The 25,722-nt window shown below is 44.9% G+C and overlaps 1 protein-coding gene across 3 annotated transcripts in view; it reads right to left on the bottom strand.

The window, feature by feature from the left end:
• Positions 1 to 1,538: 1,538 nt before the first annotated feature.
• The window catches only part of LOC109885124 (TSC22 domain family protein 1), a 31,274-nt gene continuing 7,090 nt past the window's right edge, over positions 1,539 to 25,722 (bottom strand). For 2 of the 3 annotated variants that reach the window (XM_031815938.1, XM_031815939.1), the window contains 2 exons: positions 11,113 to 11,164; positions 1,539 to 5,601 (listed from right to left, as the gene is read on the bottom strand). In XM_031815938.1, coding sequence (XP_031671798.1) covers positions 5,356 to 5,601; positions 11,113 to 11,164 — 298 coding nt within the window. In that variant the 3' untranslated portion in view covers positions 1,539 to 5,355. The remainder of the gene's footprint in view (positions 5,602 to 11,112; positions 11,165 to 25,722) is intronic. The other variant, XM_031815940.1, reaches the window with a different exon arrangement.

Genomic DNA, 25,722 nt, shown 5'->3' with positions numbered 1-25,722 from the left:
AGTTCTCTCTCAGAACCAACGAAGTTAGGCCACACGATCAGGTCTTACATGTTGTACTTGTCCTCTTCTGCACATACATTTTCTTATGGCGTTGATACACGAGTCTGTGTTAAGAGAGTAAGCTATTTCTATGTGTGTTGCTCTACTGGACAGTAAATATCACTCCATATCTTTTAACATTTTCTCATCCTTTTCTGATATCTGTAGGACCAAAGTAATCCACACCTACATTGATAAGTGGTGGGATGTCAGCGAAGATCCTTTCAAGTAGCTTTCCCTTTCAATATCTGCCATCTTCTGTTCACCAATCTGGCCTCTTTGCCTTCTGCTCACCAATCTGGCCTCTTTGCCTTCTGCTCACCAATCTGGCCTCTTTGCCTTCTGCTCACCAATCTGGCCTCTTTGCCTTCTGCTCACCAATCTGGCCTCTTTGCCTTCTGCTCACCAATCTGGCCTCTTTGCCTTCTGCTCACCAATCTGGCCTCTTTGCCTTCTGCTCACCAATCTGGCCTCTTTGCCTTCTGCTCACCAATCTGGCCTCTTTGCCTTCTGCTCACCAATCTGGCCTCTTTGCCTTCTGCTCACCAATCTGGCCTCTTTGCCTTCTGCTCACCAATCTGGCCTCTTGCCTTCTGCTCACAACACTCTGAGAGGATGTTCCTTGCTGCAGAGTTTACATTGATGATCCAATACTTTTGACGGAGAAGTGAGAGCATGTGATTCCTTCCACCATGTCCTGTTTGTTGATGTATGTGGTGGAGGATGAGTGTAGATATGTGAAGGTCTTTGGAGAGAATGACAGGGTGCTTGACTTCTTCAGGCATAGCTTGCCTTACACAGCCGTCCTCCCACTCTGAGAACTCCATCCACCCACACTGGATCCAACTTAAAAGTGCTACTACCTTTCCTGACTGTAGATGGCGTCATTGTCAAAGTCAAGATCTCCTCTGGAAATCTTTGTCTTTGGGGGTGAAGCGAATGATTGCCTCCTCTGCATTCAACAGTTCGTTCAGACTTACAGCTTGACCACTGCATCTTGTCTTTCACCGTCTGGTTCTGTGAGCGTGTGTTGTCTTATAGGATGGAATCTGGTCTTTCACCGTCTGGTTCTGTGAGCGTGTGTTGTCTTATAGGATGGAATCTTGTCTTTCACCGTCTGGTTCTGTGAGCGTGTGTTGTCTTATAGGATGGAATCTTGTCTTTCACCATCTGGTTCTGTGAGCGTGTGTTGTCTTGTAGGATGGAACACTTTTCACTTTCAGGAACTTTATGGTCTATGGGTTATGACAACAGGCATGAAAAAAGACAAAGCGCCAGGTATGACAAACCAGAGACCACAATATTTACACGTTTCTCACCACTGAACTAACATATAATAATGTAATATGTCATTCTGTAGTCTCAGCCATTCCCCCTGTATGTTGTCAAAGAGCTATCTGGGTTAGAAATCTGTATGACGTCTTTAACCTGAGATAGGGCCCTCTCCACCTGCTCCACTCTGCCACCTAACAATTCACTAAAATCACAAGTGACTAACATTTCAATTTAGTTTTTCCATTTTATTTAAGTCGAAGTGCAACTGTTTAGTGCAATTGTAACGTCACATTTGTTGTGGGATGAGAAACATTGTCCTGACATACAGTACCAGTCTACAGTGTGAACACACCTACTCATTCAAGGATGAGAGGAGTAGAGTAAAACAGACAACCATCTCTGCAGCACTCCACCAATCAGGCCTTTCTGACATACAGCACCAGTCTACAGTGTGAACACACCTACTCATTCAAGGATTTTTCTTTATTTTTACTATTTTCTACATATTTTCTACATATGCTGAGCACTTTTGTGATATTTCTTTCCTTCTTAATGCATTTTAGCCAATCAGTTGTGTTGTGACAAATAGTACAAATAAAAACCATGGACTGAGTAGGTGGGTCCAAACTTGACTGGTACTTCTACACATTACCCTTAAAAAACTAGCTTTTATTTCCTTATATCCCGGGTCAATGTACAGAGCACATTTCTATTAAACTAGCTTTTATTTCCTTATAATATATATATATTTATTTATTCAAATTGTCCAATAGTTTAAATGATTTGAGCAAGTGAACATCTTCTGCACAGGAAAATCATATACAGTGCAGTACAAGGGGCTGTCAGTGTGAGGGTTAGACACAGTCTGTATAGAGTCTGGAGTGGCTATTCTCTTCCCGCTCTGAGCAGTAACATCACAGTCCAGCCTGAGGAAAACAGGCTGTTTGCTGAACATAGGTTGAATTGGTATCTGGAACAAACCTAGAAACAGCCCTATCCCAAAAACACTGAAACTCTCATCAGCCCCCTTTCCCAAAGCATTTCCATTCCCTCCATCCTTATGTCTGAGGGAGGAGAAGAGAGGAGAGAGGAAGAGAGGAGGAGAGAGGAGGGGCAACATCTCCTCCATCCTTACGTCTGAGGGAGAAGAGAGGAGGAGAGAGGAGGGGCAACATCTCCTCCATCATTACGTCTGAGGGAGGAGAAGAGAGGGGAGAGGAAGAGAGGGGAGAGGAGAAGAGAGGAGAGAGGGGCAACATCTCCTCCATCATTACGTCTGAGGGAGGAGGAGAGAGGAAGAGAGGAGAGAGGAGAAGAGAGGAGGGGCAACATCTCCATCATTACATCTGAGGGAGGGGAAGGGAGGAGAGAGGGGCAACAACATCTCCATCATTACGTCTGATAGAGGAGAAGGGAGGAGGGAAAGAGAGGAGGGGCAACATCTCCATCATTACGTCTGATAGAGGAGAAGAGAGGAGGGAAAGAGAGGAGGGGCAACATCTCCATCATTACGTCTGATAGAGGAGAAGAGAGGAGGGAAAGAGAGGAGGGGCAACATCTCCATCATTACGTCTGATAGAGGAGAAGGGAGGAGAAGGGAGGAGAGGAGGAAAAGAGAGGAGGGGCAACATCTCCATCATTACGTCTGAGGGAGGAGAAGAGAGGAGAGGAGGAAAAGAGGAGGGGCAACATCTCCATCATTACGTCTGATAGAGGAGAAGAGAGGAGGGAAAGAGAGGAGGGGCAACATCTCCATCATTACGTCTGAGGGAGGAGAAGAGAGGAGAGGAGGAAAAGAGGAGGGGCAACATCTCCATCATTACGTCTGAGGGAGGAGAGGAGAGAGGGTGACATTGTGAGCAACAACGAGTTCCAAAAGGCGATCACTGCTTCTTCTAAAGTTCTGTTACACCACATCACCCCTCATATGGAATAGACCGCTGTGAGAAGTGTTTCTTCTATTGCAGTGCATTCTGAAAGTATTCAGACCACTCAAATATTTTCACATTTTGTTGTTACCTAAAATGGATTAAATAGAATTCAAAAATCCTCAAGCTACACACAATACCCCATAATAACAACGTGAAAACAGGTTTTTGAAATTTTAGCAAATGTATAAAACAAAAACAGAAATAGCTTATTTACATCAGTATTCAGACCCTTTGCTATGAGACACGAAATTGTGCTCAGGTGCATTCTGTTTCCATTGATCATCCTTGAGAAGTTTCCACAACTTGATTGGAGTCCATCTGTGGTAAATTCAATTGATTGGACATGATTTGGAAAGGCACACACCTGTCTATATAACAGCCCACAGTTGACAGTGCATGTCAGAGCAAAAACCAAGCCATGAGGTCAAAGGAATTGTCCATAGAGCTCCGAGATAGGATCGTGTCGAGGCACAGATCTGGGGAAGAGTACCAAAACATTTCTGCAGCATTGAAGGTCCCCAAGAACACAGAGGCCTCAATCATTCTTAAATGGAAGAAGTTTGGAACCACCAACACTCTTCCTAGAGCTGGCCGCCCGGCCAAACTGAGCAATTGGGGGAGAAGTGCCTTGGTCAGGGAGGTGACCAAGAACCCGATGGTCACACTGACAGAGCTCCTCTGTGGAGATGGGAGAACCTTCCAGAAGGACAACCATCTCTGCAGCCCTCCACCAATCAGGCCTTTCTGGTAGAGTGGCCAGATGGAAGCCACTCCTCAGTAAAAGGCACATGACAGCCCACTTGGAGTTTGCCAAAAGGCACCTAAAGACTCTCAGACCATGAGAAACAAGATTCTATGGTCTGATAAAACCAAGATTGAACTATTTGGTCTGAATGCCAACCATCATGTCTGGAGGAAGCCTGGCACCATCCCTACGGTGAAGCATGGTGGTGGCAGCATCATGATGTGGGGATGTTTTTCAGCAGCAGGGACTGGGAGACTAGTCAGGATCAAGGAAAGATGAACGGAGCAACGTACAATGAGATCCTTGATGAAAACCTGCTCCAGATCACTCAGAACCTCAGACTGGGGTGAAGGTTCACCTTTCAACAGGACAACGACCCTAAGCACACAGCCAAGACAATGCAGGAGTGGCTTCAGGAAGTCTCTCAATGTCCTTGAGTGGTCCAGCCAGAGCCCGGACTTGAACCCGATCGAACATCTCTGGAGAGACCTGAAAATAGTTGTGCAGCGACGCTCCCCATCCAACCTGACAGAGCTTGAGAGGATCTGCAAAGAATAGGAGAAACTCCACAAATACAGGTGTACCAAGCTTGTAGCATCATACCCAAGAAGACTCAAGGCTGTAATCGCTGGCAGAGGTGCTTCAACAAAGTACTGAGTAAAGGGTCTGAATACTTATGTAAATGTGATATTTTAGTTTTTTATATTTAATACATTTCGCAAAATTACTCCAAAACTGTTTTTCTTTAGTCATTACTAATGTGTGTAGATTGATGTGGAAGAAAAAAAAAAAACGATTTCATCAATTTTTGAATGGACTGTAATGCAACAAAATTTGGAAAAACTAAAGTGGTCTGAATTTATTTCCAAATGCACTGTATGTTCCACCCTACGCCCCATACCAGATGGGGCCTTGTTTTCTCTTTCTTTAATGATCCCTACAGATAATGCACCTCATTTCTTGTTCTTTGATTCAATTCACAGCTAGGTAATAATCCAACAAAATGAACATTTAAAGAAATGGCAGCAACGGCACAATTCAATAGTCACTGTATAGATCTGAAGACAGTGTACCAGTTGTGGGTTGTTGTCTGTTTCATCTCCATGACAACTGTCCATCTGTTCCATTCACCTCCCTGGTCTCCATTGTGATCGTCTGAAGCATTCCAAGCGAAGAGAACACCTGACACACAAGTGTCCATCATTGTCTTTGGTCAGTTAAATAAATGTGCAAAACATGTTTTTTATTTTTGTAGCAGTCTCTCCTTGATTGAGCCATAGTGGTTCTTGTTGCATTGCATGAGGTCAGTTCGCAGTAGAGTAAAGGTTCTCCTCCCTCCTGCGTACGTCTTTCCGAGGAAGGGGGCTATGTAGAGGTCCCAGAGCTCTGTGAGGACGGCTGGGGGTTAGAGGAGCCTGTCGCTGTCGGGGAGCCAGAGCTGGGCTGGACCTGAGCCTGGAACTGAGCCATCTGCTCTGGGCTGGCCAGGGTTTTCAGGAGGCTGTTCTCCTGCTCCAACTGGGAGTTCCTCTCTACCAGCTCCTTAATCTGTTCCTTCAACACATCTACCTCCTCTCTCACAGCATACATCAGGTGGCTCTTTACCAGGTCCTGAGAGAGAGATGGAAGGGGGAAGATGGAGAGAGAGGAAGGGACGGAGGGAAGGAGAGAGAAAGGGAGGAAGGGACAGAGGGAAGGAGAGAGAAAGGGAGGAAGGGACGGAGGGAAGGAGAGAGAAAGGGAGGAAGGGATGGAGGGAGAGAGAGAGAGAGAGAGAAAGGGAGGATGGGATGGAGGGAGAGAGAGAGGAAGGGAGGAAGGGACAGAGGGAGAGAGAGGGAGGAAGGAAGGAGAGAGAAAGGGAGGAAGGGAAGGAGAGAGAAAGGGAGGAAGGGAGAGAGAGAGAAAGGGAGGAAGGGACAGAGGGAGGGAGAGAGAGGGAGGAAGGGACGGAGGGAGAGAGAGAGAGATAAAGGGAGAGAAATGTACAGTTGAAGTCGGAAGGTTACATACACCTTAGCCAAATACATTTAAACTCAGTTTTTCACAATTCCTGACATTTAATCCTAGTAAAAATTCTCTGTTTTAGGTCAGTTAGGATCACCACTTTATTTTAAGAATGTTAAATGTCAGAATAATAGTAGAGAGAATGATTTATTTCAGCTTTTATTTCTTTCATCACATTCTGTGGGTCAGACATTTACATACACTCAATTAGTATTTGGTAGCATTGCCTTTAAATTGTTTAACTTGCCACTTTGCCACTTCCCACATTAAGTTGGGTGAATTTTGACCTATTCCTCCTGACAGAGCTGGTGTAACTAAGTCAGGTTTGAAGGACTCCTTGCTCGCACACGCTTTTTCAGTTCTGCCCACAAATTGTCTATAGGATTGAGGTCAGGGCTTTGTGATGGTCACTAAAATACCTGGACTTTGTTGTCCTTGCCATACCTGATTTCTTTAGATTTTCCAGTGATGTCAAGGAAAGAGGCACTGAGTTTGAAGGTAGGCCTTGAAATACATCCACAGGTACACCTCCAATTGACTCAAATGATGTCAATTAGCCTATCAGAAGCTTCAAAAACAATGACATCATTTTCTGGAATTTTCCAAGCTGTTTAAAGGCACAGTCAACTTAGTGTATGTAAACTTCTGACCCACTGGAATTGTGATACTGTGAATTATGATTTATAAATGAAATAATCCTGTAAACAATTGTTGGAAAAATTACTTGTGTCATGCAAAAGGTAGATGTCCTAACCGACTTGCCGAAACTGTAGTTTGTTAATTAACAAGACATTTGTGGAGTGGTTGACTCCAACCTAAGTGTATGTAAACTTCAGACTTCAATGCTACCAAATACTAATTGAGTGTATGTAAACTTTTGACCCACTGGGAATGAGATGAAATAAATAAAAGCTAAATTGAATGATTTCTCTACTATTATTCTGACATTTCACATTCTTAAAATAAAGTGGTGATCTAACTGACCTAAGACAGGGAATTGTTACTAGGATTAAATGTCAGGAATTGTGAAAAACTGATATTAAATGTATTTGGCAAAGGTGTATGTAACCTTCCGACTCCAACTGTATGAGTTAGCTGTCCTTTAGGAGCTCACTGTGTGTTGTGTTAGCTGTCCTTTAGGAGCTCACTGTGTGTGTGTTAGCTGTCCTTTAGGAGCTCACTGTGTGTTGTGTTAGCTGTCCTTTAGGAGCTCACTGTGTGTTGTGTTAGCTGTCCTTTAGGAGCTCACTGTGTGTGTGTTAGCTGTCCTTTAGGAGCTCACTGTGTGTGTGTGTTAGCTGTCCTTTAGGAGCTCACTGTGTGTTGTGTTAGCTGTCCTTTAGGAGCTCACTGTGTGTTGTGTTAGCTGTCCTTTAGGAGCTCGCTGTGTGTGTGTTAGCTGTCCTTTAGGAGCTCACTGTGTGTTGTGTTAGCTGTCCTTTAGGAGCTCACTGTGTGTTGTGTTAGCTGTCCTTTAGGAGCTCACTGTGTGTGTGTTAGCTGCCCTTTAGGAGCTCACTGTGTGTGTGTGTTAGCTGTCCTTTAGGAGCTCACTATGTGTGTGTTAGCTGTCCTTTAGGAGCTCACTGTGTGTGTGTTGTGTTAGCTGTCCTTTAGGAGCTCACTGTGTGTGTGTTGTGTTAGCTGTCCTTTAGGAGCTCACTTTGTGTGTATTGTGTTACCTGTCCTTTAGGAGCTCACTGTGTGTTACCTGTCCTTTAGGAGCTCACTGTGTGTGTATTGTGTTAGCTGTCCTTTAGGAGCTCACTGTGTATATTGTGTTACCTGTCCTTTAGGAGCTCACTGTGTGTTGTGTTACCTGTCCTTTAGGAGCTCAGTGTGTGTTACCTGCCCTTTAGGAGCTCACTGTGTGTTACCTGTCCTTTAGGAGCTCACTGTGTTAGCTGTCCTTTAGGAGCTCACTGTGTGTTAGCTGTCCTTTAGGAGCTCACTGTGTGTTAGCTGTCCATTAAGAGCTCACTGTGTGTGTATTGTGTTAGCTGTCCTTTAGGAGCTCACTGTGTGTATTGTGTTAGCTGTCCTTTAGGAGCTCACTGTGTGTGTATTGTGTTAGCTGTCCTTTAGGAACTCCCTGTGTGTGTATTGTGTTAGCTGTCCTTTAGGAACTCCCTGTGTGTGTATTGTGTTCTGTCATTTAGGAGCTCACTGTGTTTGTGTTACCTGTCCTTTAGGAGCTAACTGTGTGTTACCGGTCCTTTAGGAGCTCACTGTGTGTGTATTGTGTTAGCTGTCCTTTACGAGCTCACTGTGTTTGTGTTAGCTGTCCTTTAGGAGCTCACTGTGTGTATTGTGTTAGCTGTCCTTTAGGAGCTCACTGTGTTTGTGTTACCTGTCCTTTAGGAGCTCACTGTGTTTGTGTTACCGGTCCTTTAGGAGCTCACTGTGTGTTACCGGTCCTTTAGGAGCTCACTGTGTGTTACCTGTCCTTTAGGAGCTCACTGTGTTTTACCGGTCCTTTAGGAGCTCACTGTGTTTGTGTTAGCCGTCTTTTAGGAGCTCACTGTGTTTGTGTTAGCTGTCCTTTAGGAGCTCACTGTGTGTTAGCTGTCCTTTAGGAGCTCACTGTGTGTTAGCTGTCCTTTAGGAGCTCACTGTGTGTATTGTGTTAGCTGTCCTTTAGGAGCTCACTGTGTGTTAGCTGTCCTTTAGGAGCTCACTGTGTGTGTATTGTGTTAGCTGTCCTTTAGGAGCTCACTGTGTGTTAGCTGTCCTTTAGGAGCTCACTGTGTGTGTATTGTGTTAGCTGTCCTTTAGGAGCTCACTGTGTGTTAGCTGTCCTTTAGGAGTTCACTGTGTGTGTATTGTGTTAGCTGTCCTTTAGGAGCTCACTGTGTGTTAGCTGTCCTTTAGGAGCTCACTGTGTGTGTATTGTGTTAGCTGTCCTTTACGAGCTCACTGTGTGTTACCTGTCCTTTAGGAGCTCACTGTGTGTTACCGGTCCTTTAGGAGCTCACTGTGTGTGTATTGTGTTAGCTTTCCTTTAGGACCTGACTGTGTGTGTATTGTGTTAGCTGTCCTTTAGGAGCTCACTGTGTGTGTTAGCTGTCCTTTAGGAGCTCACTGTGTGTGTTAGCTGTCCTTTAGGAGCTCACTGTGTGTGTTAGCTGTCCTTTAGGAGCTCACTGTGTGTGTTAGCTGTCCTTTAGGAGCTCGCTGTGTGTGTTAGCTGTCCTTTAGGAGCTCGCTGTGTGTGTTAGCTGTCCTTTAGGAGCTCACTGTGTGTATTGTGTTAGCTGTCCTTTAGGACCTCACTGTGTGTGTATTGTGTTAGCTGTCCTTTAGGAGCTCACTGTGTGTGTTAGCCGTCCTTTAGGAGCTCACTGTGTGTGTTAGCCGTCCTTTAGGAGCTCACTGTGTGTGTTAGCCGTCCTTTAGGAGCTCACTGTGTGTGTTAGCCGTCCTTTAGGAGCTCACTGTGTGTGTTAGCCGTCCTTTAGGAGCTCACTGTGTGTGTTAGCCGTCCTTTAGGAGCTCACTGTGTGTGTTAGCCGTCCTTTAGGAGCTCACTGTGTGTGTTAGCCGTCCTTTAGGAGCTCACTGTGTGTGTTAGCCATCCTTTAGGAGCTCACTGTGTGTGTTAGCCGTCCTTTAGGAGCTCACTGTGTGTTAGCCGTCCTTTAGGAGCTCACTGTGTGTGTTAGCCGTCCTTTAGGAGCTCAGTGTGTGTGTATTGTGTTACCTGTCCTTTAGGAGATCACTGTGTGTTAGCTGTCCTTTAGGAGCTCACTGTGTGTGTTAGCTGTCCTTTAGGAGCTCACTGTGTGTTGTGTTAGCTGTCCTTTAGGAGCTCACTGTGTGTTGTGTTAGCTGTCCTTTAGGAGCTCACTGTGTGTGTATTGTGTTAGCTGTCCGTTAGGAGCTCACTGTGTGTTGTGTTAGCTGTCCTTTAGGAGCTCACTGTGTGTGTATTGTGTTAGCTGTCCTTTAGGAGCTCAGTGTGTGTGTGTGTTACCTGTCCTTTAGGAGCTCAGTGTGTGTGTGTTGTGTTACCTGTCCTTTAGGAGCTCACTGTGTGTTACCTGTCCTTTAGGAGCTCACTGTGTGTTACCTGTCCTTTAGGAGCTCACTGTGTGTTGTGTTATCTGTCCTTTCCACCGTATTCAACAGTTCAGAAAGGATGCAGCATATCTAATCATCAAGACAAAGTAACAACCACACACGGACTGATGGAAACTGATGGAATGAACGATCAATACTAATCTCTCCATGAAATAAATCCACACAGAAAAGTCCTCTCTTCAGCTGTGATGATACAATTCTGATATCACAACGCTATTGTTGTGTGCAGACAGTCCCATAGCAGTTAATTAGTGGTCTATTGTTGTGTGCAGGCAGTCCCATAGCAGTTCATTAGTGGTCTATTGTTGTGTGCAGGCAGTCCCATAGCAGTTCATTAGTGGTCCATTGTTGTGTGCAGGCAGTCCCATAGCAGTTAATTAGTGGTCTATTGTTGTGTGCAGGCAGTCCCATAGCAGTTCATTAGTGGTCTATTGTTGTGTGCAGGCAGTCCCATAGCAGTTAATTAGTGGTCTATTGTTGTGTGCAGGCAGTCCCATAGCAGTTAATTAGTGGTCTATTGTTGTGTGCAGGCAGTCCCATAGCAGTTCATTAGTGGTCTATTGTTGTGTGCAGGCAGTCCCATAGCAGTTAATTTGTGGTCTATTGTTGTGTGCAGGCAGTCCCATAGCAGTTCATTAGTGGTCTATTCAGTTCCTGCCTTCTAACTGACAAGCCAGAGAACAAAATGTTCTGCATTGGGAGGGAGGAGCTAACAGACAAGTTATTTATGCCGGGGCATCTGAGAGCAGACCCCAGGCTTGCCTAGCAACACCTGACGGAACAGACAGAACCGAAAAGCCACCGGATCACAGAACATACAGACGGTTGCAGTCATTCAATCAAAGTGTTTTTACTGTACCAAGTATCCAACGGTTCTCTCTCTCCCAGAACAGTCAGATGTTCCAAAACTTTCATTAGACCCCAGTACTCTGAACACCGGTCCTACACCGTTTAAATGAAGTTGACATTTACATTTCACCTTTGAGTCATTTAGATTTGATTATATACATATTAACAATGAGGATATTAACTTACCATTGCTTGTTCGATTTTATTGTCGATGGCCACCAAACTGGCACCAGAAGAGCTGAAACAAACAGATTCATTCAAACATTATGATGCATCGCCTGTAAGGATATCACTGGGGTTGAAACAGATGTTGACCCGGTAGGTATTAGATATCACTGGGGTTGAGACAGATGTTGACCCGGTAGGTATTAGATATCACTGGGGTTGAGACAGATGTTGACCCGGTAGGTATTAGATATCACTGGGGTTGAGACAGATGTCGACCCGGTAGGTATTAGATATCACTGGGGTTGAGACAGATGTCGACCCGGTAGGTATTAGATATCACTGGGGTTGAGACAGATGTTGACCCGGTAGGTATTAGATATCACTGGGGTTGAGACAGATGTTGACCCGGTAGGTATTAGATATCACTGGGGTTGAGACAGATGTCGACCCGGTAGGTATTAGATATCACTGGGGTTGAGACAGATGTCGACCCGGTAGGTATTAGATATCACTGGGGTTGAGACAGATGTCGACCCGGTAGGTATTAGATATCACTGGGGTTGAGACAGATGTCGACCCGGTAGGTATTAGATATCACTGGGGTTGAGACAGATGTCGACCCGGTAGGTATTAGATATCACTGGGGTTGAGACAGATGTCGACCCGGTAGGTATTAGATATCACTGGGGTTGAGACAGATGTCGACCCGGTAGGTATTAGATATCACTGGGGTTGAGACAGATGTCGACCCGGTAGGTATTAGATATCACTGGGGTTGAGACAGATGTCGACCCGGTAGGTATTAGATATCACTGGGGTTGAGACAGATGTCGACCCGGTAGGTATTAGATATCACTGGGGTTGAGACGGATGTCGACACGGTAGGTATTAGATATCACTGGGGTTGAGACAGATGTCGACCCGGTAGGTATTAGATATCACTGGGGTTGAGACAGATGTCGACCCGGTAGGTATTAGATATCACTGGGGTTGAGACAGATGTCGACCCGGTAGGTATTAATGAAGGTGCATTCTGAACTCTTAATAAACTGATTTCTGCTTTTCCATCACATTAAAACAGACTGAATGTACCACTATTACACTTTAATATATAGCTAGAAGATTATTATTGTTGGGGTTTAACTATCAGGTTATTGTTGTGGGGCTTTAGCTACAAGGTTGGGGTTTAACTATCAGGTTATTGTTGTGAGGCTTTAGCTACAAGGTTGGGGTTTAACTATCAGGTTATTGTTGTGAGGCTTTAGCTACAAGGTTGGGGTTTAACTATCAGGTTATTGTTGTGAGGCTTTAGCTACAAGGTTGGGGTTTAACTATCAGGTTATTGTTGTGGGGCTTTAGCTACAAGGTTGGGGTTTAACTATCAGGTTATTGTTGTGGGGCTTTAGCTACAAGGTTGGGGTTTAACTATCAGGTTATTGTTGTGGGGCTTTAGCTACAAGGTTGGGGTTTAACTATCAGGTTATTGTTGTGAGGCTTTAGCTACAAGGTTGGGGTTTAACTATCAGGTTATTGTTGTGGGGCTTTAGCTACAAGGTTGGGGTTTAACTATCAGGTTATTGTTGTGGGGCTTTAGCTACAAGGTTGGGGTTTAACTATCAGGTTATTGTTGTGAGGCTTTAGCTACAAGGTTGGGGTTTAACTATCAGGTTATTGTTGTGGGGCTTTAGCTACAAGGTTGGGGTTTAACTATCAGGTTATTGTTGTGAGGCTTTAGCTACAAGGTTGGGGTTTAACTATCAGGTTATTGTTGTGAGGCTTTAGCTACAAGGTTGGGGTTTAACTATCAGGTTATTGTTGTGAGGCTTTAGCTACAAGGTTGGGGTTTAACTATCAGGTTATTGTTGTGGGGCTTTAGCTACAAGGTTGGGGTTTAACTATCAGGTTATTGTTGTGGGGCTTTAGCTACAAGGTTGGGGTTTAACTATCAGGTTATTGTTGTGAGGCTTTAGCTACAAGGTTGGGGTTTAACTATCAGGTTATTGTTGTGAGGCTTTAGCTACGAGGTTTATATAATGTTATGGTTCTAAATTATTTATAGTCAACACGATGCGGAAAAGTTCAACACTGCAGAGCTCATCACGTTATGACCCCCTCAATACTGCAGGGCAGCATATAAACATCCTCATCATCCCCATACATTGAAATCCAATTCAAACCACCACGGTCCCATTCATTCAATGCATAGCCATATTCTATTGTCTTTGCAAATGAATGAATGAATGAAAAGTTTGATAAATAAGCTAGGAAAACATTTTACCTATTGTCAAGCCTGACTGGAGTTGTCTCTTTTGCAAGAACAGATGACAGAAAAGAGATAGATAAATTCCTCAGTTGACAAACACCAATGTCCATGTCCACTGTATAAAATTGGGAATTCATAATTTTTTTGTCCATTAACACCAAAAGGCAATACTTCAAATGTAGAAAATGTCCAGTATAATTAATAAAAGTAAAAAATATTCAAACAGAATTGGCAAAAATTCTGTTCTCTGGGCAATACAAGGTGGCAACCGGGGCAGCCCTGCTCATGTACCGACGCGGAACAAAGAATAAGCACAGTGAGACTGACTAGCTCTGCTAAGCTGGGAATCTGCAGCTCCTGTCCCAACTGCAGAAATTATGCCATTGGCGGAGAGAGAGACCTCATTTTAATAATTTAAGTGGCAACGCCCCCACCTGTGACCCAGTTTCATATGTAACTGTCCCGAACACTGCCATTCAAAACACACAGAGAACATAGGAAGCAGCCCGGGACAGGATGAGGAGTTCTCACTGGGAAACCTTTCTCCAATACTTCTTGTTTCTTAATTAAAAATGTTACTGTAAGCTTCATCATTTGTCATCTTCAATGTAACTAAAATGCTAAAACAACTGTAGACCATGAATGAGCAGAATGAATGACGAATACAAGGGAAAGTCAGACCTGTTCAGGTACAGTAGACCAGAATGTGAAAATAGATGTTTAAACAATATGGCAGCCTATAGGACCTCTACTGGGTTAGGGTTATAGGGGATCCACTGCAGCGGCAGGTGGGAGTTGTGACTGTACTCTATAGGTGTAACCATAAACAGGGTTAGGGTTATAGGGGATCCACTGCAGCGGCAGGTGGGAGTTGTGACTGTACTCTATAGGTGTAACCATAAACAGGGTTAGGGTTATAGGGGATCCACTGCAGCGGCAGGTGGGAGTTGTGACTGTACTCTATAGGTGTAACCATAAACAGGGTTAGAGTTATAGGGGATCCACTGCAGCGGCAGGTGGGAGTTGTGACTGTACTCTATAGGTGTAACCATAAACAGGGTTAGGGTTATAGGGGATCCACTGCAGCGGCAGGTGGGAGTTGTGACTGTACTCTATAGGTGTAACCATAAACAGGGTTAGAGTTATAGGGGATCCACTGCAGCGGCAGGTGGGAGTTGTGACTGTACTCTATAGGTGTAACCATAAACAGGGTTAGGGTTATAGGGGATCCACTGCAGCGGCAGGTGGGAGTTGTGACTGTACTCTATAGGTGTAACCATAAACAGGGTTAGGGTTATAGGGGATCCACTGCAGCGGCAGGTGGGAGTTGTGACTGTACTCTATAGGTGTAACCATAAACAGGGTTAGGGTTATAGGGGATCCACTGCAGCGGCAGGTGGGAGTTGTGACTGCACTCTATAGGTGTAACCATAAACAGGGTTAGGGTTATAGGGGATCCACTGCAGCGGCAGGTGGGAGTTGTGACTGTACTCTATAGGTGTAACCATAAACAGGGTTAGGGTTATAGGGGATCCACTGCAGCGGCAGGTGGGAGTTGTGACTGTACTCTATAGGTGTAACCATAAACAGGGTTAGGGTTATAGGGGATCCACTGCAGCGGCAGGTGGGAGTTGTGACTGTACTCTATAGGTGTAACCATAAACAGGGTTAGGGTTATAGGGGATCCACTGCAGCGGCAGGTGGGAGTTGTGACTGTACTCTATAGGTGTAACCATAAACAGGGTTAGGGTTATAGGGGATCCACTGCAGCGGCAGGTGGGAGTTGTGACTGTACTCTATAGGTGTAACCATAAACAGGGTTAGGGTTATAGGGGATCCACTGCAGCGGCAGGTGGGAGTTGTGACTGTACTCTATAGGTGTAACCATAAACAGGGTTAGGGTTATAGGGGATCCACTGCAGCGGCAGGTGGGAGTTGTGACTGTACTCTATAGGTGTAACCATAAACAGGGTTAGGGTTATAGGGGATCCACTGCAGCGGCAGGTGGGAGTTGTGACTGCACTCTATAGGTGTAACCATAAACAGGGTTAGGGTTATAGGGGATCCACTGCAGCGGCAGGTGGGAGTTGTGACTGTACTCTATAGGTGTAACCATAAACAGGGTTAGGGTTATAGGGGATCCACTGCAGCGGCAGGTGGGAGTTGTGACTGTACTCTATAGGTGTAACCATAAACAGGGTTAGGGTTATAGGGGATCCACTGCAGCGGCAGGTGGGAGTTGTGACTGTACTCTATAGGTGTAACCATAAACAGGGTTAGGGTTATAGGGGATCCACTGCAGCGGCAGGTGGGAGTTGTGACTGTACTCTATAGGTGTAACCATAAACAGGGTTAGGGTTATAGGGGATCCACTGCAGCGGCAGGTGGGAGTTGTGACTGTACTCTATAGGTGTAACCATAAACAGGGTTAGGGTTATAGGGGATCCACTGCAGCGGCAGGTGGGAGTTGTGACTGTACTCTATAGGTGTAACCATAAACAGGGTTAGGGTTATAGGGGATCCACTGCAGCGGCAGGTGGGAGTTGTGACTGTACTCTATAGGTGTAACCATAAACAGGGTTAGGGTTATAGGGGATCCACTGCAGCGGCAGGTGGGAGTTGTGACTGTACTCTATAGGTGTAACCATAAACAGGGTTAGGGTTATAGGGGATCCACTGCAGCGGCAGGTGGGAGTTGTGACTGTACTCTATAGGTGTAACCATAAACAGGGTTAGGGTTATAGGGGATCCACTGCAGCGGCAGGTGGGAGTTGTGACTGTACTCTATAGGTGTAACCATAAACAGTCTCCTGTTTGAAAACACCAACAAACTAAAAACGTTAGCACCTTTGTGTAGAAATGCTAACCGTCGTCACAGAACAGATGGATCAGAAATAGAGCAGGGTGAAACGAGGCTAAGGAGTTAGTCACTAACCTACATGTAGACTTATCAAATGAGAGACAGTAACAACCAAGATCCAAATATAAAGGGCAGGTCCTGAACAACTGACATGTCCTCCCCTCTAACAGACACAATCAATTTTCATCCTTACCTCTTAAAACAACAGTCAATGTTCAGATAGTGATATATCCTATATAAAAGGGCTCTACAGTGCTAGCAGCTCTATTAAAACAACAGTCAATGTTCAGCGACTGTGCTCTAACTGTGAGCTCCTATGTAATTCTGGATCAGCTTCTGTTAGTTCAGTTGGCGACCGCAGATTGGTTGAGTGAATACATGGGAACATTTTGTACTCAGTTGTACAATCAGAAGAGGATCCTTCCATGGTTCGATCTTATGCAAATATGAACACTCGTGCTGAGCGATTAACCAACATTTCAGTAATTTTCGGTTTTCAAACAACTAAATTGGCCGAGGTCAGTTCAATTATTTTAATTGCATTTCTTCGTTTTTTTTTCCTCTGTGAACTCGATAGAGATAAATCAGATCCAGAATGAACTGTGTGATGATTCTCTTTGTCTCTGTCTGTAGGTATGTTAGACCAATCCCTGCCTGCGCCTGTAGCTACCCTGTCTCTTCTCATCAGCTCTCTCAAATGCATGCACACACACCTAAGAGCACGACACACAAGTACACACACACACCTACCTAAGAGCACAACACACCTGAGTAAGACGCACAGAAAAAAACACAGCACAGAGCACGGTCTCAGCTCAAGTAAACAATGTACTAACCCAAATGTACTTTTATGCCACTGCTCCCACACGATGCCCCCTACCTAACCCCATCTCCCCCACACGATGCCCCATACCTAACCCCTAGACGATGCCCCATACCTTACCCCATCTCCCCCACACGATGCCCCATACCTAACCCCTAGACGATGCCCCATACCTAACCCCATCTCCCCCACACGATGCCCCATACCTAACCCCTAGACGATGCCCCATACCTAACCCCATCTCCCCCACACGATGCCCCATACCTAACCCCTAGACGATGCCCCATACCTAACCCCATCTCCCCCACACGATGCCCCATACCTAACCCCATCTCCCCCACACGATGCCCCATACCTAACCCCTAGACGATGCCCCATACCTAACCCCATCTCCCCCACACGATGCCCCATACCTAACCCCATCTCCCCCACACGATGCCCCATACCTAACCCCATCTCCCCCACACGATGCCCCATACCTAACCCCATCTCCCCCACACGATGCCCCATACCTAACCCCATCTCCCCCACACGATGCCCCATACCTAACCCCATCTCTCCCACACGATGCCCCATACCTAACTCCATCTCCCCCACACGATGCCCCACACCTAACCCCTAGACGATGCCCCATACCTAACCCCATCTCTCCCACACGACGCCCCATACCTAACCTTAACCCCTAGACGATGCCCCATACCTAACCCCATCTCCCCCACACGATGCCCCATACCTAACCCCATCTCCCCCACACGATGCCCCATACCTAACCCCATCTCCCCCACACGATGCCCCATACCTAACCCCATCTCCCACACACGATGCCCCATACCTAACCCCATCTCCCCCACACGATGCCCCATACCTAACCCCATCTCCCCCACACGATGCCCCACACCTAACCCCTAGACGATGCCCCATACCTAACCCCATCTCTCCCACACGACGCCCCATACCTAACCTTAACCCCTAAACGATGCCCCATACCTAACACCCTCAAACGATGCCCCATACCTAACCCTCAGACGATGCCCCCCATACCTAACCCTCAGACGATGCCCCCCATACCTAACCCTCAGACGATGCCCCCCATACCTAACCCTCAGACGATGCCCCATACCTAACACCCCACACGAAGCCCCGTACCTAACCCCCCACACGAAGCCCCGTACCTAACCCCCCACCAGATGCTCCGTACATAACCCTAACCCCACACGATGCTCCGTACATAACCCTAACCCCACACGAAGCCCCGTACCTAACCCCCCACACGATGCTCCGTACATAACCCCCCCCACAGAAATGCTCCATACCTAACCCCCCCCACAGAAATGTTCCATACCTAACCCCCCCCCCATACGATGCTCCATACCTAACCCCCACACGATACCCCATACCTAAACCCCACACGATGCTCCATACCTAACCCCCCCACACGATGCCCCATACCTAACCCCCACACGATACCGAACCCTAACACGATGCTCCATACCTAACCCCCCCATACACGATGCAGTTGTGGGGAGCCTTCATTTATTAAAAATCCACTGCATCCTGCCTGAAAGCACCAACTGTGTGTGTGTGTAGTAGAATCCAGATTGTTCTTCTTAATGTTCAGGCAGTCCACCATCAGTAAACAGTCCTGACATTCTCCATTTTAAAAGCAGCTTAATTACCAACAAACTAAAACTGCTCCTTCTCTTCCGCTTGCCACGCCAGAGGGTGAGAGACTGACAAGGAAAGAGAGAGAGTGCTGAAAAATTTCAGTCTCTCGATGTGCAAAACTGATAGAGACATACCCCAAGCGACTTACAGCTGTAATCGCAGCAAAAGGTGGTGCTACAAAGTATTAACTTAAGGGGGCTGAATAATTTTGCACGCCCAATTTTTCAGTTTTTCATTTGTTAAAAAAGTTTGAAATATCCAATAAATGTCGTTCCACTTCATGATTGTGTCCCACTTGTTGGTTATTCTTCACAAAAAATACAGTTTTATATATTTATGTTTGAAGCCTGAAATGTGGCTAAAGGTCGCAAAGTTCAAGGGGGCCGAATACTTTCGCAAGGCACTGTATATAGACAGCTAGCTAACATTTGTTTCAGTAGCTATAGAGTTAGCTAGCTAACATCTGTTTCAGTAGCTATATAGCTAGCTAGCTAACATCTGTTTCAGTAGATTTGTATTTTTTTCACCTTTATTTAACCAGGTAGGCTAGTTGAGAACAAGTTCTCATTTGCAACTGTGACCTGGCCAAGATAAAGCATAGCAGTTCGACACATACAACAACACAGAGTTACACATGGAATAAACAAAACATACAGTCAATAATACAGTCGAAAACAAAGTCTACATACAGTGAGTGCAAATAAGGTCAAATAAGGGAGTTAAGGCAATAAATAGGCCAAGGTGGCGAAGTAATTACAATATGGCAATTAAGCAGTCATTTGAGAAACCAAGGCTGTTGAGTCTGCCGATAAGAATACAGTCATTGACAGAGTCTAAATCCTTGGCCAGGTCGATGAAGACAGCTGCACAGTACTGTCTTTTATCGGTGGCGGTTATGATATAGTTTAGTACGTTGAGCATGGCTGAGGTACACCCGTGACCAGCTCGGTAACCGAATTGCACAGCGGAGAAGGTACGGTGGGATTCGAAATGGTCACTGATCTGTTTATTAACTTGGCTTTCAAAGACTTTAGAAAGGCAGGGCGGGATGGATATAGGTATGTAACAGTTTGGGTCTAGACTGTCACCCCCTTTGAAGAGGGGGATGACCGCGGCAGCTTTCCAATCTTTAGGGATCTCGGACGAAACGAAAGAGGTTGAACAGGCTGGAAATAGGGGTTGCAACAATGGTGGCGGATAATTTTAGAGAGGGTGCAGAGTGTCTAGTCCAGCTGCTTTGTACGGGTCCAGGTTTTGCAGCTCTTTCAGAACATCTGCGATCTGGATTTGGGTGAAGGAGAAGCTGGGGAGACTCGGGCAAGTAGCTGCGAGGGGTGTGGAGCTGTTGGCCGGGGGTGGGGTAGCCAGGAGGAAAGCCGTAGAGAAATGCTTATTGAAATGTTTGATTATCATGTATTTATCTGTGGTGACGTGTGTTTCCTAGCCTCAGTGCAGTGGGCAGCTGGGAGGAGGTGCTCTTGTTCTCCATGGACTTTACAGTGTCCCAAAACTTTTTGGAGTTAGAGATTTCTGTTTGAAAAAGATAGCCTTTGCTTTCCTGACTGACGGTGTGTATTGGTTCCTGACTTCCCTGAACAGTTGCATATCGTGGGGACTATTCGATGCAATTGCAGTCCGCCAGAGGATGTTTTTGTGCTGGTCAAGGGCAGTCAGGTCTGGAGTGAACCAAGGGATGTATCTGTTCTCAGTTCTACAATTTTTGAAAAGGGGCATGCTTATTTAAGATGGTGAGGAAATTACTTTTAAAGTTCGACCAGGCATCCTCGACTGACAGGATGAGGTCAATATCCTTCCAGGATACCCGGGCCAGGTGAATTAGAAAGGCCTGCTCGCAGAAGTGTTTTAGCGTTTGACAGTGATGAGGGGTGTTCGTTTGACCGCGGACCCATAGCGGATGCAGGCAATGAGGCAGTGATCGCTGAGATCCTGATTGAAAACAGCAGAGGTGTATTTGGAGGGCAAGTTGGTCAGGATAATATCTATGAGGGTGCCCATGTTTACGGATTTAGGGTTGTACCTGGTGGGTTCCTTGATAATTTGTGTGAGGTTGAGGGCATCTAGCTTAGATTGTAGGACTGCTGGGGTGTTAAGCATATTCCAGTTTAGGTCACCTAACAGAACGAACTCTGAAGATAGATGGGGGGGCAATCAATTCACATATGGTGTCCAGGGCACAGCTAGGAGCTGAGGGGGGTCTATAACAGGTGGCAACAGTGAGAGACTTATTTCTGGAGAGATTCATTTTTAAAATTAGAACCTCGAACTGTTGGGGCATAGACCTGGAAAGTATGACAGAACTTTGCAGGCTAACTCCTCCCCCTTTGGCAGTTCTATCTTGACGGAAAATGTTTTAGTTGGGTATGGAAATCTCCACATTTTCGGTGGCCTTCCTAAACCAGGATTCAGACATGACAAGGACATCAGGGTTGGCGGAGTGTGCTAAAGCAGTGAGTAAAATAAACTTAGGGAGGAGGCTTCTGATGTTAACATACATGAAACCAAGGCTTTTTCGATTACAGAAGTCAACAAATGAGTGTGCCTGGGGACACAGCAGGGCCTGGGTTAGCCTCCACATCACCGAGGAACAGAGGAGTAGTAGGATGAGGGTACGGCTACAGACTATAAGAACTATTTGTCACCAAAGCCCCATATACTACCCACCACTGCGACCTGGTAGCTGGTCCCCACTACATACCCGTCGCTAAACCCACTGGCTCCAGGTCATCTAAGTCTTTGCTAGGTATAGATCTGCCTTATCTCAGCTCACCATACCAATACCCACCCGTAGCACGGGCTCCAGCAGGTATATTTCACTGATCATCCCCATAGCCAACACCTCTTTGGCCGCCTTTCCTTACAGTTCTCTGCTGCCAATGACTGGAACGAATTGCAAAAATCACTGAAGTTGGAGACATATCTCCCTCACTAACTTTAAGCATCAGCTTTCAGAGCAGCTTACCGATCGCTGCAGCTGTACACAACCAATCTGTAAATAGCCCATCCAACCAACTACCTACCTCATATTGGTTTTGTTTTTCTGCTCTTTTGCACACCAGTATCACTACTTGCACATCCTCATCTGCACATATATCACTCCAGTGTAAATTGCTGAATTGTAATTACTCTGTCGCTTTTGGCCTATTTATTGCCTTACCCCCTTACTTCATTTGCACACACTGTATACAGATTTTTCTATTGTGTTATTGACTGTACGTTGGTTTATCCCATGAGTAACTCTGTGTCAATGTTTTTGTCGCACTGCTTTGCTTTATCTTGGCCAGGTCTCAGGTGTAACTGAGAACTTGTTCTCAACTGGCCACCTGGTTAAATAAAGGTGAAATAAAACATAACTAAAATACTGCTTTAAAGCAAGTATCTGCAGCATTGGTAAAGATATGATCAATACATGTTGATGGTTTAATTCCTGTTTGTAACTACCTTGGTAGGTTGACTGACAACCTGATCCAGGTTGCAGGCACTGATTACAGTGTGAAGTTTTTTCCTTAGTGATAATATTAATATTTCAAATCACCCAGAAAATAGACTTTGTTGATATCACATACATTATCAAGCATTTCACACATATTATCCAGATACTGACTGTTAGCACTTGGTGGTCTATAGCAGCTTCCCACAAGAATGGGCTTTAGGTGAGGCAGATGAACCTGTAGCCATATTACTTCAACAGTATTTAACATTAGATCGTTTCTAAGCTTTACAGGAAGCTGGTTCTGAATATAAACCGCAACACTGCCGCCGTTGGCATTGTTAACAGTTTCTGCTAGTTAGTTTTCGCTACCATCTGGGTTTTAGCTTGCTTGAGCCTGCTAACTGAGGAGTGTTAGTTCACCTGTTTCCATACATGTTTAATTTTTTTAAATTGTATCTTACAAAGGAGTTGTTTAATCTAACTGCTTAACTATTTATCTGTACATGGAACAACCATTTCTTTCTTCTAATCTTTACAGGAACATTTCACTGCAGCTAATGTAGAAGGAAAAGCTGTGTACATTTGCAAATACTGTGCCAAATCATGTGAAGAATGCAACAAAGGTGCAGAATCATCTGGCCAAGTGCATAAAGTTCCCTCAGCGCTCACAACAAGCAACCTCTGACAAAAGTCCCTCTACTTCTAGTCGAAGTGAACATGATGAATGAGACACCTTATCGATAGCAACAGCTCACAGTCTTCCTGGAATCAGAAGTTTTTTTGATTCAATGGTGGAACATAGTCAGAAAAATGCTGATGGATGTCTTGCTCGAGCTGTGTATGCAACTGGTTCACCTCTGGTGCTCACAGGCAATGTGTATTGGAAGAGACCAGACATGCATTATCTACTCATTTGCTGGATGAAGAGGTCAACAGAGTTCAAGTGAAGGTCAAGCAAATCATAGAGAAAGCAGACTATTGCAATCATCTCTAATGGGTGGTCGAATGTTCGTGGGCAAGGAAAAATGTAACTACATCATCTCCACCCCTCAACCAGTATTCTACAAGAGCACAGACACATGGGACAACAGACACACCGGTCTCTACATTGCAGATGAGCTGAAGGCACTCATCAATGACTTTGGACCACAGAAGGTATTAGCACTGGTGACAGACAATGCTGAGAACATGAAGGCTTCTTGGTCCAAAGTGGAGGAGTCCAACCCTCACATCACACCCATCGGCTGTGCTGCTCATGCATTGAATCTGCTCCTCAAGGACATCATGACACTAAAAACAATGGAAACACTCTGCAAGAGAGCAAAATAAATGGTTAGGTGTGTTGGACCCCAAGTATTCTGGCAAGAGCATCCTGTCTGGTGCAGAGATCAACAATGCCTATGGCGTCATCACTACCGTGTCTCGCCACCTTGGCCTGGATGAGGGCAAGGTTCTTGGCAGTCTGGCAAAGTACACAACCAAGCAAGGAATTTGGGATGGAGGTGCAATATGGCAGTTGTGCCAACATATCTCATCAGCCACTTGGTGGAAGGGACTTTGTGGATCTGAGGCTCTTTCCCCTGTTGCCTCCATCATCCTCCAAATCCCACCAACATCAGCCGCCTCAGAGCGCAACTGGTCCTTGTTTGGGAACACACACATCAAAGCACGCAACAGGCTGACCAATACAAGGGTTGAAAACTTGGTGGCCAGCCGGGCAAATTTCATGCTATTAGAGCCTGACAACTAGCCATCCTCAACAAGGTTGGAAAGTGACAGTGAAGATGAGGCCTCAGAGTCTGATGTTCAAGAGGTGGACATTGAGGAGGTCCAGGGAGAAGACATGGAAGCCTGAGAGGAAGACAACCAAAGCTTTAGTTCCTAGACTATCATTTTACAGATGTATGTTGAAAATGTTTTTGGGAGATGTGATGGATCATTCAATATTCCTTTTCTTTTGTTATTCAGTGAAATCATCCCATGTGAAGAGTCAACTAATTTCATTAAAGTTCAATTCATAACTAAAAAAAAAAAATTATTGGAAAGATTTAATAATTTGCAATTATGTCTACTTATGATAAGGTAATAAGTTTGTTTGTCTCCATATGATATGGTAAATATATCCAATGCAAAAAAACATCTACATTGAAATGGTATTAATATGATTTCCCATATCTTCCCACGGAAAGTTTCCACCTCTGAATATTCCCCAAAACGTACAACCCTAACAGCAACACAATTAGACCCAACCAAATCTTGAGAAAACAAAAAAGAGAATTACTTAACACATTAGAAAGACAAAATAGTGGTGTAAACATTTAAATGACATTGGGATCACTAATGTTTAGGAAAAAATCCTTTTTTTTTTTTTACAACATTTTAAATCACAACACTACCACTAACAGGTCCCAAACATTATTATTACAAACACCTCACGCAACAATGCTCTAACGTTAGGAGATATGCATCTTTCAAATGATTTGGCATGGATATAAAGCACTCTGCACATCATCATTGTTAACAGTTGGAAAAATGTCAGAGAGTGAGACAGGGAAGAGACAGCAGCCCAGTCCTGTATGGCAATACTATGAGTTCAATGAGAAGGTGGTGAAATAAATACCAATTTTGTGAGGTGGAATTAAGCTACAGTGGCAGTACAAAGGCAATGCTGAACCATCTGAAACACCATGAGACCCAACCGGTTGGTCGCAGCAGCGGAATAAGGGACGGAGTGAGAAAATCACAGTACTGATTCCAGAAATGATTGCAGTTGATATGCAGCCACTGTCAATGGATCAAATGCATTAAGAAAAAAAATTCCACAAATTAACTTTTAACAAGGCACACCGGTTAATTGAAACACATTCCAGGTGACTACTTCATGAAGCTGGTTGAGAGAATGCCAAGAGTGTGCAAAGCTGTCATCAAGGCAAAGGGTGGCTACTTTGAAGAATCTAAAATATATTTTGATTTGTTGAACACTTTTTTGGTTACTACATGATTATGTATGTTATTTCATAGTTTTGATGTCTTCACTATTATTCTGCAATGTTGAAAATAGTAAAAAATAAAGAAAAACTCTGGAATGAGGTGTCCAAACTTTTGACTGGTACTGCGCGTGTGTGTGTGTGTGTGAGATATATGAGGTTGGAATAATACTATGAAATTGTGAAAATTATGATAATGCCCTTTTAGTGTAAGAGCTGTTTGAAAAGACCACCTGAAATGTCAGCCTGTTTTGGATGGAGTTTTGGCCTGCCTAGTGTATAATATAGTATATTAGAACAATAAGAAAGAGTTCCAAACCTCTCTACCAATAACAGCTAGTTCTCAGTTGTCTGAGTGGGGAGGGGAAGACCAGTCAGTCCTGGCAAAATTCTTGCTTGAGAAATTGCAGAAACTTTTGCTAAAAAGCTATTTGTTTCTTTTATAGCATTTTAAATGTAAAACTATCACAGTAAGGTAGGACTACTTCATTGTTACCCAGAAACGGCTGCATTAGACCTTTAAAGCAGTCTATGATGTCATACTGAAAAACAGCTACATTGGACCTTTAAAGCAGTCTG

The sequence above is a fragment of the Oncorhynchus kisutch genome, unplaced genomic scaffold (assembly GCF_002021735.2).
Source record: "Oncorhynchus kisutch isolate 150728-3 unplaced genomic scaffold, Okis_V2 scaffold710, whole genome shotgun sequence".
NCBI classification, from domain to species: domain Eukaryota; kingdom Metazoa; phylum Chordata; class Actinopteri; order Salmoniformes; family Salmonidae; genus Oncorhynchus; species Oncorhynchus kisutch.
Note: the sequence above shows the minus strand (reverse complement) of the source record. Positions and strands in the feature narration are given on the sequence as shown.